The 17,095-nt window shown below is 34.4% G+C and overlaps 1 protein-coding gene across 5 annotated transcripts in view; it reads left to right on the top strand.

The window, feature by feature from the left end:
* Positions 1-17,095, top strand: part of RC3H1 (ring finger and CCCH-type domains 1) — a 74,016-nt gene that overhangs the window by 43,352 nt on the left and 13,569 nt on the right. For all 5 annotated transcript variants that reach the window (XM_060396618.1, XM_042229118.1, XM_060396619.1 and 2 more), the window contains exons 8-14: positions 3,305-3,423; positions 4,769-4,881; positions 8,165-8,446; positions 8,788-9,002; positions 10,558-10,928; positions 11,484-11,651; positions 15,907-16,059. In XM_060396618.1, coding sequence (XP_060252601.1) covers positions 3,305-3,423; positions 4,769-4,881; positions 8,165-8,446; positions 8,788-9,002; positions 10,558-10,928; positions 11,484-11,651; positions 15,907-16,059 — 1,421 coding nt within the window. The remainder of the gene's footprint in view (positions 1-3,304; positions 3,424-4,768; positions 4,882-8,164; positions 8,447-8,787; positions 9,003-10,557; positions 10,929-11,483; positions 11,652-15,906; positions 16,060-17,095) is intronic.

Here is a 17,095-nt window from a genome sequence, read left to right as displayed (position 1 = left end):
CACTCACACTTTTAGTGACATGCATTGCCTGTAGAATAAGGCTTGGAACACTTGACTGACATTGCAGAGTAGTAAATTTATTACCAAAGTTGCTTAATCAAATCAGTTAAGATCTATTTTTATTTTTTTATTTTTTGGCCATGCTGCACAGCATTCAGGATCTTAGTTTCCTGACTAGAGAGTGAACCTGGGTCCCCTGCAGTGGAAGCCCAGAGTCCTAACCACTGGACTGCCAGGGATTCTAAGATCTATTTTTAGAACACAGTGATTTTATTTTTTCCCCACTGCTGTGCTTTGAACATTCTGAGCAATCAAAAGATCACTTCATAAGCTCACTACTTCATCAGTCACCAGTCTGTCTACATCAGTCTGAGCCAATATATTCTACTCCTTCCTTGTGTGACAATGGATAAACCCTTCTAGCCAAGGCCACCCTCTTTCCTTATGTATCAATATCATCTTGTCAAGTATATCCTTCCAGTAGCCTCTGTTTCTTATGTCATCAGTTTTCCTTCTCTATAGAGTAGCTCTGTCAACATACAAACATTTTATCGTTCTTTTCATCAAAACCCGCTTTTGACATCATTTGCCATCTACCTACAATTCCAGTTCTATACTTTTTATAGCACTCTCTTGAACACACTCCAATCAGACATTTATCTCTACCACTCAATCAAAGTGGCTTTTCTCAAGGTCACAAGTGACTTCCATGCAGCTAATTCCAAATATCAATTCTTGATTCTCTTTGTGTTTGACCTGTTAGCATTTAACATAGTTGTTTACTCTCTACTCCTTGTACCACTCTTTTCACTTTTCGGCCACTGTACTCTCCTAGTTTTCTTCTTACTACATTGAAACCTCGTTCTCAGCCTCTTTTGCTGATTTCTTCTTCTCTCCATAACCTCTAAACTTTTTTTTCCCCCCCATATTTTCTAACCTTTGATGTGCTTCCAGAATTTAATCCTTATGTTTCTTTTCTATTTATACTCATTCCCTAGATAATCTCATCTAGTCTCACAGCTTTAGATTTTATTTGTATGACTCACAAACTTGCTATATTTCATCAGTTCTGAGGCTCACATTTTTTCAGATTTTAGCATTTCTGAAATTGGGCTGCATTTGTATAATCAGTGACATGTAGTAATTAGCGATTTTTTTTATTTTGGTAGCGCATAAAATGATATACATATTACAGTTGATGGTGTTTTAAAATCTGTGTAACTTGGTATTTACAGCCTAGATTTTCTTCTTAGATTCATTTGTATATCTGCCTGCCTGTTATCCGGTAGTTCTACTTGAAAATGTAATAATTATAAGAGTAGTCTGTCTAAAAGTGAGTTCCAGCCCATATCCTCCACCCATCCACCCACCCATCATTCCCATTAGTGACAACTGCATTCTTCCATTTCCTCAGGCCAAATACCTTGGAGATATCATTAACTCATCTTTCTCTCATAAGGTACATCTGATCTATGAACATACCCCATAGGGTCTACCTTTAAAATCCATTCAGGATCCATCTACTTATCACCTGTCTACTACCTCCCTTCTTCTGTCTTCATGGATGATGGAATAGCCTCCTGTTGTCTGTCTAGTTTTAACATAGGAGCCAGAGTGATTCTATTACCCCTTTGCTCAAAAACTCCAGTGGTTTCCATCACTCAATACAAGCCAGTCTTTTCTGTGACTTACCAGACCTCACATGCTCTGGTCTTCCTTTACCTCTCTCCAGCTTCTTGTACTCTTTTCCCACCTCATTCATTCCAGATTTCACCTCCATTAACATGTCAGGCATACTCCCATATTAGGGCTTTTGTACTTATTCTTCCTCTTCTTGGAATATTTTTCTCCCCATATATCATAATAGATCCACAAGGCACACTCAAACCCTACTTTTGAGTCTCTAATCAAATGTAACCTTCTCAAGGAGCCCTTTACAGGCAACCTTGTCTAAAATTTTACACATACCTGTTGCACTCCCTTTCTTTGCTCTATTTATTCAACTCATCGTTCTCTAGATAATTTGTGTTTTGATTATTTATCTTATTTATTGTCTGGCTTTTCTCCTTTAACAATTTAAGGATTTTTGTTTTGATATCTACTGCTTCTTGAGCAACTTGAATAATACCTGAAACTTTGTAGGTATTCAGTAAAATACTTTGTGTATTACTGTTCTCTTTACTTTCTCTGTGCCTTTATCCTTTTTTCCTGATGAAGTTCCATGTGTCTTTCAAAGCGTAGTTCAAATGCCATCGCCCAGAAGTTTTTCAGTGTTCGAACAGGAAGTCATTTATACATATGCATTCTTGCTTCATTTTATATTTCTTTTAGAGAACATTTCATATTTAGCTTTGTAGTTAATTTTTCCTTTAGGAAATCACAGCACTTACTAAATGAAGAGTGTGTATAGCACAGCTGCTTTATATAATAGCTCTTCTATTAAACTTTTTAAGCATTCTGTTTATCAATACTTACACAAAATTTCAAAATAGACATTACAATTTGGCTTGACTATAGGCAGTTCACAATTACATTTGATCCAAAGTGTGTTGGTCTGTACTATACTCTCATTTTTTTAGGTGCAAACATTTAAAAACTAAAACTTTTTACATAAAAATCTCAAATTTCAGTTTTCCCTGGGAAACAGAAGTGTATCTAGAAGTGTCATCCTTGCATCTTCACATAACAACAGTCAGCTAAAGTTGAGTAGTCACCGTAACCTTAGATGGGAGACATACTCTTTAACACAGTCCCCGTCACCCTTTTTTTAAAAATCACTTTATCTCTTAGAAATTTATTTTTTACTCTATTTTTCGATTCTGATGTGAGTTATTTTTTTTTAATTGGAGAATAATTGCTTTACAATGTTGTGTGAGTTTCTGCCATACAACAACGTCAGTCAGCCATAAGTATACATATATCCTCTCTGTCTTGAACCTCCTTCCTATCTCCCACCCCACCCCACCCCACCCCTCTAGGTCATCACGGAGCACCGGGCCTGTCACTCTTTATTGTTATTTCCAACAATAAGGGTCTGATGACAGATGCTGTTTATTATCTGTCGCATTTCATTCCTGTATGTTACCTTCACACTCTCTGTAGCTATTTTAGTTATTTGCAACCCCTACTTTAAAAGGATATATTTATTTCTTTAAAATGATGTTTAGGTGAATAAGCTATTTCATGAATAGCTATATGAAACTTAGCTTAATTCCACTGAAGTGCTGATACTCCTTTACTAATTTAGTACTGGGCAGAACTTTGAATAACATAGTTTGAAAAAATTTTTTTGTTTGTTGTATAGATGCTCCTCCTCCTACTTGGGAACAGCTAGAAAATGGGTTGGTTGCTGTGCGTACAGTGGTACATGGGCTGGTTGATTATATCCAGAATCACAGCAAAAAAGGAACAGATCAACAGCAGGTAAGGGAGGTGTTTGAAATTTAGAAGTAAGCTACTGTGGTTATCCTTACAGATAAAAATTAACCCAATAAGATGATGAGAATATTTTTAGACTCTGTAAAGACTAGAAATTAAACTAAAAATTAAAAATCTATTTTTAACTCCCTATTCGATTAGACATCAAGAAAAATGTAACAAAAATAATAAGATTTATAGTTTAGAATGGTTAGCAGCCAGTTTACTGGATTAGCCTAGTAATTTTGCCTGACGGCATTAAAGTTAAGTAATCCCTGTTGGCATGATGTCGTGCTAGAGTCACTTTTCACATTGGATATAGCAGCATTTGATTCCATGTTAAAGGTTATTCCAGTTATATAAACTTATTCTTTTCCTGGCTACTATTGCTTTTCTGTTTGATTATAAGTATTACTTTTTAGGGCTAATGCTGTATTTCTCCAGTACTGTTCATGTAATCTGTAAATGCTTTTTCTGTATTCCTATTTAAATATTTTTCATTCATAATGTCTCTTATGCCAGTGGGCCAAATTTTCCTCAGATATTTTTTAATGGAATATATGGCAGTAAAATATAATAGCCTATGTTATGGCTGGAATTTAAAATATTACTCCTGATGATTTCATTTCACCCTCAGAATTTATGTTAGGTTCACTTTATCTTTTATTTTGCCATAGTAAGCTTGAGAAGTTAAAATTTTGTTATTAATTTATCTGGCTCAGATAAATATTAACAATTTCTTTAAAAGTAAGAAATATTAGAAGTGTCCTGCAAAGTCGAATAGTACACATATGCTTTTCCCAATCTAAGATCAGAACTTTATTTTATGACTAAGATATTTAGAAAAATTAATGTTAAAATTTAGTTAAAATTACTTTTTAACTCCCTATTACAAAAATAATATTAACTTTTAAGTTCTTCCCATGTAGATTTGTAGTATGTTATAAAGGAACATAATTGTAAGCATAGTTACATTGAACACTATCCAAATCAAGTATTAAAAGACAGGTTAAGTATTTGAAGGTCCTAAACTCCAGGGGTTTGCTTGTCCACTGTAAAATGTTAGAAGGAAGATCATAGAGCCCTCATGAGATTGAATCAAGAATGTATGTGGTGTGACTTGCTTGACAGTTAATATCAACATAGAAAAATCAGGGCTACATTTTTTAAGTAATTTATTTTTGAACTCTTCTAAGACCTCAGACAGGATAATGTTCCAGCACTTTTGCTCTGAGTAGTCTAGATAAGTGTATAAGTTAGTCTGAGTTATTCATCTGGATTATTAAGTTCTTTAAATAGCGACACAAAATTTACATTATTTTAAATAGCTAATGTTTAATTTTGATCTTAGCCTCCACAGCATAGCAAATATAAAACATACATGTGTCGAGACATGAAGCAGAGAGGAGGATGCCCTCGGGGGGCCAGCTGTACATTCGCACACTCACAGGAGGAACTGGAAAAGTAAGTTTGAAAGTCATCAGACTCTACCTTCCAATAATTTGTTAGAGGATAATTTGCTGCCATTGAGAAATAGGAAGAAATGTATTTGCATTCCCTTTGATGAATAGGAAATGTGTAGAAAGTAATATAAAACTTTAAAAAAAGAAAAGCAAATCAGTTTCCTTACCTTTCATTACATTGTGCCTACAAATGGAAAACTACTGATGGTTAACTAGATCTAGAAGTGAGTCATTTTCATTACCCCCTCCCCGAAATTAAAAGTCTCAGAATTTTCATCAGCTTTAACTGATTGAACTTAACTAATTGAAAATTGCATTTCCAGTGGAAAAATTTGCCCTTTGGTCTGTCAAGAAAATATTTACTGCCAGGCTCATTATTACAGATTCTTTCAAATTTCAAGGACCAGATAATTTCAACGATGTTAAATCTCCAGCACAGAGTAAAAAGAAAGGAAAAAAACCTCTTAATTGTTTTATAAATCTGTGTAACACTGACACTAAATTTGACAAAGATAGCACAATTAGAGAAAGCTACAGATTCACCTCACATGATATTTTTTAAATCCCAGCTATTATAACTTGGAATTCAGTTCATTAAAATAGACACCATTACAAAGGTGCAAAGGTAACACAGTATAATTACTGTAGGTTAGAGAAGAAGTGTTTTGTAACCATGTGATCATAGCCAAAGATACCAAAACGCATTTGAATAATATTTGATGTCCATCAAGTTTCCTTGGTAGAACAAAAATGTCATAGATATTTTCCCAACATGATAATTATATCTCAAATCAAGAGCCAGCATGGTAGCCTGATGCTTACTTGGCATTAGTTTATTAGATACAGTCCTGTTTCAGACAAGAGTCAGGGAAATTTTCTGCTAGTAAAAAGTGTTATTTAACATTCTGGAAGTTATAGCTAATGTATGTAAGCAAGAGAATAAAATATCCAAAATCATTAAATGGGAAAATTCAAGAGAAATGCTAGAATCAAAAGAACCAAGAACTGGGGCTTCCCTGGTGGCTCAGAGGTTAAAGCGTCTGCCTGCAATGCGGGAGACCTGGGTTCGATCCCTGAGTTGGGAAGATCCCCTGGAGAAGGAAATGGCAACCGACTCCAGTATTCTTGCCTGGAGAGTCTCATGGACTGAGGAGCCTGGTGGGCTACACTCCACAGGGTCGCAAAGAGTCGGACACGACTTCACTCACTCACTCACTCAGCAAATCAAAAAATTACATGAAAGCAAAAAATGAATTGCTTTCATATAAACTAAAAAGGGAAACATAACCAGTTAAAAAATAAGGTGACATTAAAATCCCTTTTGCATTAACAACAAAAAAAGTTTAACACCAAATAATCTAATAAATATCCAGGATCTATATTGAATTGAATTATAAGAGTTGACTAAATGAAGCATACTATGTTCTTGGATGAGACTTAGCATTATAGAGGTTTTATTTTCTCTTAAATTCAGTGAAATCTCAGAATCTTTACAGGATGATTTTTTGGCCCTAACGGATTCATTCATTTGGAAGAAAAAATATGCCAATAACCAGGAAATTCTGGGGAAAAAGTCTTCAGTGGGGACTAGACTAATAACTATTAATATTAACCTGTTTTATGAAGCTAAAGTACAAAAACTGTGGTATTAGCATAGGAATAGATAGACCAATTAAATACAGTCGAAAATCTAGAAAGAATTCCAGATACATATAGGAACTCAGCAATGTGAAAAAAAGTGGCATTTCACATCAATATCAAAAAAATATAATGATGAAACAACTCTATTTGAAAAATAATTAGGGCTGGATTCTTAACCTTTACACCAAAATGAATTATAAATTTCTCAGAGATTTAAATATTTAGGAGAAAACTATAGAGTACTTAGAGATTTTTGTTGTTGTTACATCATCGTATGTAGGAAAGGATTTTTTATTTATTTTTGATTGCATGGGTCTTGATTGCTGCATGGGCTTTTCTTTAGTTATGGTGAGTGGAGACTACTCTAGTTGCAGTGCACAGGCTTCTCGTTGCTGTGGCTTCTCTTGTTTGCGGAGCATGGGCTCCAGAGCACTCAGGCTTCAGTAGTTGCAGGACACGGGCTCAGTAGTTGTAGCTCCGAGGCTCTAGAGCACAGGCTCAGTAGCTGTGGCACCCAGGTTTTGTTTCCCCGTGGCATGTGGGATCTTCCTGGACAAGGGATCAAACCTGTCTCCTGCACTGGCAGGTGGATTCTTTACCACTAAACTGCTAGGGGAGCCCAGGAAAGGATTTTTGAAGAATGACACCTGCGTGCATAAAGAAAATGAATAAACTTGATTAAATGAAAGTTAAAAATTAAGATAATGGCTCAAACACCACAGATGTAACAAAGAAGGAAAAATGGTGGTGAAATGACATGATACCTGTAACACAAAATGAGCTCTTACAAATCTATAAGAAAGAGAAGAACCAGTAAATACATGGATCAGACATGTAAACAATTCACCGAAGAAACACAAATGGCCAGCAAACATGTGAAACTATGTTCAGTTTCACTAACTGTTAAAGAAATGCAAATTAAAATAAAACTTGATTTTTTTTTAACTGTCAGAGACTGAAACTAGCCAATATTTAATAAGATATTGAAAAAAAGCCTTTTTTTTTTTTTCTTTTAATCAGTAGGAGTTATAATAGCTTTGGACATTATAACAACTTCTAATGTGCATACATTAAACTTAGTAATTCTGCTTTTGGTTATTTACACAGATGTGAAGTATATGTATATAATTTTCTATTACCACATTGTTTTAATAGCAAAAATTAGGGGCAACCTAGGTATACTGACATAAAGGAATAGTTAAGATTTTGAAGTAGAGGAAAAAATTTACTAAGCAGCTATCAGTTCAGTTCAGTTCAATTCAATCACTCAGTCGTGTCTGACTCTTTGCCATATATAACACTATTTCTGTAAATAATAATCTTACAAACGTAAGAATATTAATCTAGTGCATAGAGTGGAAAAATGTGTATTATATACCAAACTGTTAACAGTAGTTACTGTTGATGGGTGGTCGCCCCCAACCCCTACTCCAAAGTTTGTGTATGTGTGTCTGTATATATATGCAGACACACACATATATATACACAAGTTTCCAAGATGATAGCTAGAGCCAGTGTTTCAACAGAATTTCTAGAAAGTGATATGCTCAGTATCTTTTCCTTTTGTATCTTAAATACATTTATTTCTTGATTTTTGCTTCCACAATTTTGGTTTTTGTTGTGCACCTTTGCTTTTTATATAGATTTCGTAAAATGAACAAACGCCTAGTTCCCAGAAGACCCCTGAGTGCCTCTTTGGGTCAACTTAATGAGGTGGGCCTGCCTTCAACAGCTATCCTTCCGGAAGAAGGGGCAGTGGATCTGCCTAGCAGAAAAACCCCTGCTCTGCCAAATGGGATTGTATCATCAGGGAATACAGTAACACAACTGATTCCACGAGGGACAGACCCCAGCTACGAGTCCAGTCTGAAACCGGGAAAGATCGATCACCTGAGCAGTAGTGCCCCTGGGTCCCCTCCTGACCTGTACGTTGTTTTTACTAACATTTATTTAAAGTTTCTTTATTGACATAAAGTAGAAGGAAGAAAGAATAATCAGTGTTTTGTTTAGGGGAGGGGAAAACCCTTAACTGGATGGCTCTATTCTGTTGTTCTTTATTTCTATTTCATGTGCCAGTGATATTTTAAGGAACAGTATCGGTGACATAAGATCAAAGTTTGCAAAATTTGTGGAAAACAATGGTTATTAGAAGAAACCGTTTGCCAAATTTTGGCAGTTTTTTTTTTTTTTAACATGTAACAGTTTGTATACATTTAGAAATGTTTTCAAGACCTTAAACTTGACATGCAGACTCTTGCTCCTATAGGCTAGAATCAGTCCCTAAGAGTATTTCTGCCTTGCCTGTTAATCCACATCCTGTACCTCCAAGAGGACCAACAGAGCTGCCCCCTATGCCTGTCACTAAACCTCTTCAGATGGTGGCGCGAGGTTCTCAGCTCTATCCAGCACAGCAGGCTGATGTTTATTACCAGGATCCTCGAGGAGCTGCTCCGCCGTTTGAACCAGCACCTTATCAGCAGGGTAATGATCTTTCATTTATGTCACTCACTTTTAGGAGTTACAAGAATGATTTCAAGTAAGAGTGACCATATTTTCAGTAACCTCCTCAAAATAAATAAATGCTTTTTTTTAATACTTGGGAAAAAATGAGGTTATATGATCAGCTAAGTAATATGAAATAAATGAAGTAGCAAAGCTAGGAAAACCAGTTTACCCTAACTGCTAGAAGCAGTTGTATATTAAAAGTGTTTACATATTTATGGAAATAAGTCATTCAGGTAGACAATGGAAATTTGCTGAGGCAGTATATATTTTCCTGACAAAAGTTTTCTTCAAGCATGAGAAAAGAATATAATATTATGGTGAATATAAAACACACATGGTACAATTTTTCCTTTCGGTTGTCACGTAATATTTTTTTCTAGGTCCTATAATATACATGAAAAAATGCAAATACGTACTTCTAAAGAGTTTATAGTATAGAGTCAATATTAGAAAGAATAGAAAACTATATGTGTTAGAGTATATCTATATACATGTTTGAAATGAGGTGTTCAGTTGTGGTGGTTAATATTAGTGTGGTAGAAATTAACTGCAAGACTCAAGGAAGATCATTGAGAACTTGAGGACTCAAAAGCCTCTGGAAGAATGCCCTAAATAGAGGTTTTGGGAATAGAAAGGAAAATTTACAAACGGATTGTAAATTGAGAGTCTAGAGTCAAGGAGGAGTAAGACTATTGTTAATCCAGGTGTGACTTGAGGTCGGGACTAATGTGGTGAGAAAATAGGAAGCAGGTATTTGAGAAAAACATAGCCAGTTTTAATGGTAATACTAGGTATGGAGAATGAGTTTTCACATAATGTAATTCATGTTAAAAAAAATAAGCAATGAAGAAAATATATATAGGAAGCTTCTGTCCTAATTGTCAACAGAGGAGCTCATCAGTTGAGGTAAATGTCTTGAAATTGGGAAGCTACTGCCACAACTGTTGGGTCAGGAACTCTAGGAGACTTCCCTGGCAGTCTAGTGGTTAAGATTCCATGTTTCCACTGCAGGGGGCACAGGTTAGTCCCTGGTTGGGGAACTAGAGCCTACGTGCCTTTCAGCATGGCCAAAAAAAAGAACTCTGGAGTTATGCAGTTAGCCACTCTATCTATCTATACCAGCAGAATGGATCTTTTGAGGGCCATATCTCTTTCCAGTTAACTCAGTCTCACATTCTAAACTTGAGCAAATGAAAGATTTGTGGAACCTAAGCTTCAGGAAAGTAGTTTTTTTGCTTTCCAGTGTTTGCAGTATATTAGGCACACCAGAAAGATGATCAGAGAATTGAGCGAGCCAGTTTACTGTTGTAGACTGTGAGTAGATTGATGTTTTCAATAATTTGGAAGGAGAATTTTTGCTTGATATTTTTCATAAGTCTAGCCTGACTACATACCTATGCAGAGGGGAAAACATCTAAAAAATGAGTGGATTTTTTATTCTTTGCTGTTGAAATATTTTAAAAAGAAAAGTCTTACGTAGAAAAATAGATTGGCTGATTGTTGCTTTTGGTTGCTCTTTTGTATTGTACAGGTATGTACTATCCACCACCACCACAGTGTGTGTCCCGTTTTGTCCGACCTCCACCATCTGCTCCTGAACCTGGTGCTCCCTACTTGGATCATTATCCGCCATACCTCCAAGATCGTGTAGTAAACTCACAGTATGGCACACAGCCACAACAGTACCCACCTATGTATCCACCACACTATGATGGCCGTCGAGTATACCCTGCTCAGTCTTATGCAAGAGAGGAGATTTTCCGAGAAAGTCCTATACCCATTGAGATTCCACCTGCAGCAGTGCCACCCTATGTACCAGAACCCAGAGAAAGATACCAACAAATGGAAGGTTACTATCCAGTGGCTCCACACCCAACTCAGATCAGACCTTCATACAACAGAGTATGCTGAGTTCTTTTTATTATTATTAATGTAGATTTAATTAGACTGTTGCTTACAGTGATTTTTTTGTTTAACCTTTTATCATGGTAATAACGCTTTGATCAGTTAATTCTTTTAAAAGAAAGCATCTTTTGTCACCTTTTCATAATCTTCATAGGTTTAGGTTTTATTTATTTTTTTACTATTAAAAGGGAAATAAATTACTGCCCCACTCCCACTAACCCGTCTTAGTTTTTGAAAATGTTAGATGATTTTATTAACATTTCTAGATTCATTTAGAAAGTATGGTCTCTGACCAAGAAAAAGAAACTTACATTTAGGTCTTTGGGAAGTCCTGAGAACTTTTAGGGGTTTTGTTTTGTTTTATTAAGTCTTGCTATTTCCAGATGTTAAGATGAGTATCAGTTCAGTTCAGTCGCTCAGTTGTGTCCGACTCTTTGCGACCCCATGAATCACAGCAGATGAGTATACAGACTAGTTATTCAAAATATGTGCTAAGTGAATCAATGTGTCCTGAAATTCTTTTTCAATTTGTACTCATCTTTTCACTTTCAGGAGCCTCCGTACAGTCGGCTTCCGCCTCCTCCCCAGCCCCATCCTAGTCTAGATGAGCTACATCGAAGACGAAAGGAAATAATGGCACAGCTAGAAGAAAGGAAGGTTATCTCTCCACCTCCTTTTGCACCTTCACCAACATTGCCTCCTACCTTCCATCAGGAGGAGGTAAGCCTGTGGCTTATTAGTCTTACTTATCAAATTTTCCTGTATCAGCGGTTTAAGTAATCTTTACCCTTCCCAAGATTATGAAGATATTTTTCTGTTTTCTTTTGAAAGGTTTATTATTTCACATTTTGATCTGTAATCCATCTAGAATTGATTTTTGTATATAATATCATAATCTGGTCACAATCAGGTGACTGTTTATGTTTCAATTTCATTGATCTATTTCTCTGTCCTTCTACCAACACCACACGGTCTTCATGTGGTCATATATGTTTTCCAGTTTTGGTCTTCAGGTTTATCTTTGCTGTTCTTTGTCCTTGGAAATTCCAAACATACTTTAGAATCATCATGTGGATGTCCACAGAAACATCTGCTGCAGTTTTTATTAGGATTACATCAAATCTCTGGATCTGCACAACCCAGTATACTAACCACTAGCCACATGTGGATAATGATACCTAAAATAAGGCTAATCTGAGTTCCCTGGTGCTATAAGCATAAAACATATATTGGGTTTGAAGATTTAGTACCCCCTCAAAAATATTTCAGTAATACATTTATATTAATTTATATAGTCTATATAATAATTATGATTATAAATAATATATATTAATTACATGTTAAAATTATACTACTTTGGATTATTAAGTTAAACAAAATGTATTATTAAAATTATTTAACAATTTAACCTCTTCTCCAGGGGATCTTCCCCTCCCAGGGATTGAACCTGGGTCTCCTGTGTTACAGGCAAATTCTTTACTGTCTGAGCTACCAGAAAAGCTCCCTTTTCATTTTGGATTATTAAATGTTAAAATTAATTTTATGTTTTTATTTTTTAATGTGCCTATTAAAAAATTTTAGGTTATATATGTGGGTCAGTTATATTTTTCACTGGACATTGTTGCTTTAGATCCATTTGGAGAGAAGTAACATCTTTCCAGTAGTGAGTCTCCAAGAACATGGTATACTCTCCATTTTCTTGAATATTCTTTAATTTCTCTCAATAATGTCCTACCTTGTATGGTTTTCAGTGTCTTTCACATCTTTCATTAAACTTATTCCTAGAAAACTAATGTTTTTGAAGATGTTTTAAATGGAATCCTTTTTGAAGTTTCATATTCTCTTTGTTCTTATTACAGAGAAATTAAGTAGATTTTTATGAATTTTGATCCTTGTGTTCAGCAGCTTTGGTAGATTTCCCCATTAATTCTAGTATTTGTTAGTGGATTATTTTGGATTTTTGTGTTCTCTATGAATGGTGACCATTTTGCTTTCTCCTTTTCTATTCTTAAGTATTTTCTTTTTCTTATTATGTAAGCTAGATCCTCCAGTGTAATATTAGAAAGAGAAATGATGATAGGTTTTCTTATTTCTGGTCTTTGAGCAAATGAAACTTCTAACAGTTTACCATTATGATATTTGCTGTCAGCTTTTTCTAGATAATCTTTATCAGGTTAATAAAGTTTCCCTGTATTCCTAGTTTTAGACTATTTTTATAACTGAGACATGTCAAAGTTTTGTTAAACTCAATAGCGAGGAAAACAGTAGGATGATAAGATTGATTCAAGTACAAGAGACAGGCTAATATAAGTAGTGAAAGGCAGAAAAACGCTGAAATAGAGTTGCTAGAATAAACTATTGAATAAATTAGAGAGTAATAAACAATAATTTCAAGACAATGCTAAAAGTTATTATGAGTATTATCTTACTATCTTTTTAATGTCAATGGCACCCCACTCCATTACTCTTGCCTGGAAAATCCCATGGACGCAGGAGCCTAGTAGGCTGCACTCCATGGGGTCGCTAAGAGTCGGACACAACTGAGCAACTTCACTTTGACTTTTCACTTTCATGCATTGGAAAAGGAAATGGCAACCCACTCCAGTGTTCTTGCCTAAAGAATCCCAGGGATGGGGGAGCCCGGTGGGCTGCCGCCATCTATGGGGTCGCACAGAGTCGGACACGACTGAAGTGACGCAGCAGCAGCAGCAGCATGTTAGTAATAATTTTTTTCCTTGGTTAGTCTTACTAGGGATTTATCATCTTTTCAGAAAGCTATCTTTTTGCTTTGTTGATCTTATGTATTTATTTTGGCTTGTTGTTACACATACTGCCTCAGCTCAGTGTGTATAGCCATTTTAAGTCAAATAGATTTTTTTCGTATGGATGCAGTTTATATTATGTAAGGAAAATGTCTTACATGTTTTATGTGTAGAATTATAATTCTAAACAGTATTTCTAAGCAATGAAAGTTGAAAAGTAAAGTATGCCATATTGCATATAATAAACAGTAAACTTTGGGATATATGAAAGTAAAATTACTAAAGATAGTTCACAGTATCTAGCTTTCCTATCTAAACACTGGATGAATTTTCCACAGTAATGTAGGTTAGGTTAATTAGTAAAGCTGTAACATCTTCTCTTAATATAATTTTACTTATAAAGGTTAAACATGACATGATATTTTTTCAAAAACTGACTATTAGAGACATCCCTGAGCTTTGTTATGCCATACCATTTTTTGAAAAATATGGAAAGCAATATGACACCATGAAAAGTGAGCCAGTTTTAGAATGAAATACACTTATCTGTCAGGCTCAGTTTTGTGGCTCAGATCTTTTGTAAGTTACTTAGCTTTCCTTAACCTTGAGGCTCAGGTTTCTCTATTTGTAAATTAAGCAAAACAAAACCTACCTCATAGTGCTGTGGTGAAAATTAAATGTGACATAAGGCATCTGGCACATAGTGGGCATTCAGTAAATTATAACTATTTGTATTTTTTTTAATTTCTAAAAAATAATAATGTGTGACTGTTAAGGAACGTTAGAATTTGTCTCATTACCAACATAACAAAGCTATATAATTAAACTTCAGTTCTCATTATTACAACCCAGCATATAGTTATACTAAACTGATACATTATGAAAATAATGTAACATAGAAATTTCTCCAAAATCTCATTTTCTGTATCATTGTCAGTTTATTATATATTTCAATTTTTTAATATGTATTTTGACTTTTCTATACATGAACTAATGTATCATTATAATTTTTAATAGGATTATTTAGTAATTACATCTTCAGGTTTTGTGTTTTGCATATTTTTGGTTTTTGTTTTTACTTAACCAATTATCCTGCATGTCTTGCTGTTGGAGGCAGAAAATGGTCTTGTTAGTAGGTCATGTCTTTTAAAAAACTAGCTGTTTTATACAAAATTTGTATGTGGAGGAGACATGTAAAAAAGATGGAATTTTTAAAATAGAAGTAGGACCAAAAAAACGGAAAGAGGTTATACACAATGGAAACAGGAGTTGTGCTTGAAAATGTGTGGTATTTATCAACAGCAGATCCTTCTGCCATTGCAGAAGACCAGAATGATGACTCAGAAAATAGAATTTTTTGTTTTATTTTTTTTCAGTATAGGGGAAGCATAGAGTCATTTAAATGTACCAGTATCCCCCTGGAGTGTTAGTATGCCAGTATGTACATCTGTGATAAAGTGAAGGCAATTTAGTAGTGTCCTAGCACTCCTTATACTGGTATAACCTTGTTCAGATCACCCATGTTGTCTCACCTGGACTTGAAGAACATATGAGATAGTGTAAACACTTAGAAGGCTGTAAAAGGTTACACAAATGTGAATGTAAGTAAAAATACATCAGACTTAGAATACCTATTTGGTTATTATATAACTTCAGAGCTCATCTTAAGAAAAGAAAATTTGGAATCTTCACTTCATTGAATCAACATAAGGACCAGATTTTATTCAAGATACAGTTGTTGCTATTGAAGAGATTTCAGGGAAAAAGTCATTATGTCATCATGTGCTTACATAGAACATTTAAGATTACATTTTAAAGAGTGTTTAGTGCTCTTGCTTACCTGAAATATTATTGAAAGAAACATTAAAAAGAGTCTAGCAAAACCAGGGCCTAGTACTTATTTGCTTAAATGTTAACTTAATCTGTTGAGAAAGAGGATGAGCAAATTGCTTCAAAAATCCTAATTTGATTCTTTGAAAGATTTTGAGATACTTCTTTTTGACCTTGTGTTAACAAAGTGTAATGGCTCAGCATCAGTTTTTGTTTGTTTTATATTTTTCATAGTTAACAAAACTCTTCTATTGTGACACAAATCAAATAACCATTATTTTGTTGCTTTAGCATGATGTTCTAGAGAAATTCCTGCTTTCTCTGTGTTGTTACTCATAGAACTGTTTCCTATTTTGTTTCCTTTTTCTTTTTTCTATCCCTAGTTTTTGGATGAAGACTTGAAGGTAGCTGGGAAATACAAAGGAAATGATTATAGCCAGTATTCACCCTGGTCATGTGACACTATTGGCTCCTACATTGGAACCAAAGATGCAAAACCTAAAGATGTTGTGGCAGCAGGGAGTGTGGAAATGATGGTATGTGTAACAGCTAAGCCATAATTCTATACTGTGTGATTGAATTATATTTAAAACTTTTTAAAATTTCTTTTATAATTCTTAACTCTGAAGTTTAAACAATAAAGTTGAATTAGTGAACAACACTAGTTTTTGTGTCACAATTATAGTTACTTAGCTTCAAATAAGCTGTGGTATACTGAAATGTATTACACTAAAATCATTTTATTTTTTAACAAAAAGTAGTGTAACACCAGTGGATCTCATACTCAAGCTTAAAATATATGACTATTTTATCTTAATTGCTTCTTTATCCTTTAAAGAAATAAAACTTTACCTAAGTAATTAAATCCGACTTTCTATACGTCCCTAACCTCATTTTCTGTTTCTCTCCTTCCCTGGAGTTAAGGTAAATCCTATCCTGAATTGAGAGTTTATTTCATGGATACTTTTATTCGACTTACAAACAATTTTGTTTTGAATATTTATAGACCTTATACATATTATAAATTTCAGCTTATGTTTTCTTTCAGCATTGTTTTGAGATGTATCCAAATTTATATCCAGTCCAAATTCATTCATTTTCACTTCTTTTATCAGATACCATTTATGATAACTGATATACAATAAATAAATATAATTGTTTATTCATTTTCATGTTGATATTTTTAGGCTGTTTTTGATCTTTTATTATTATCTACAGTGCTACAGTAAACATTCTTGCCTATGTTTCCTTGTTTACATGCATTAAATTTATGTTTAGGAGTAGTGTTGATGAGTTAAAAGTATGCCTTGACTTTTTTTTTTACTATAATTCTTAAGCCATTTACCTTATTAATTCTAAGAAAGATTCCCTGGGTTGTTAGATGTAGATTTTCAAAGAGAAAGACTTGTCCAGCAGGTTGAGAGAAGACCAGTTCTTGGTAATAGAAAAGCAAGACTTAGATGCCAGTATAACTGTAAATGAGTGAAGTGGCATCTACAGCATGAATATGATTAGATGCCAGGCAATAAAAAAAGAAGAAAGAGAAAGAAAGGAATATAGAGGAGAAAAAAG

This window comes from Ovis aries, chromosome 12 (assembly GCF_016772045.2).
Source record: "Ovis aries strain OAR_USU_Benz2616 breed Rambouillet chromosome 12, ARS-UI_Ramb_v3.0, whole genome shotgun sequence".
NCBI classification, from domain to species: Eukaryota; Metazoa; Chordata; class Mammalia; order Artiodactyla; family Bovidae; genus Ovis; species Ovis aries.
The sequence above is the reverse complement of the archived record's forward strand: the minus strand, read 5'-3'. Positions and strand labels throughout refer to the sequence as shown.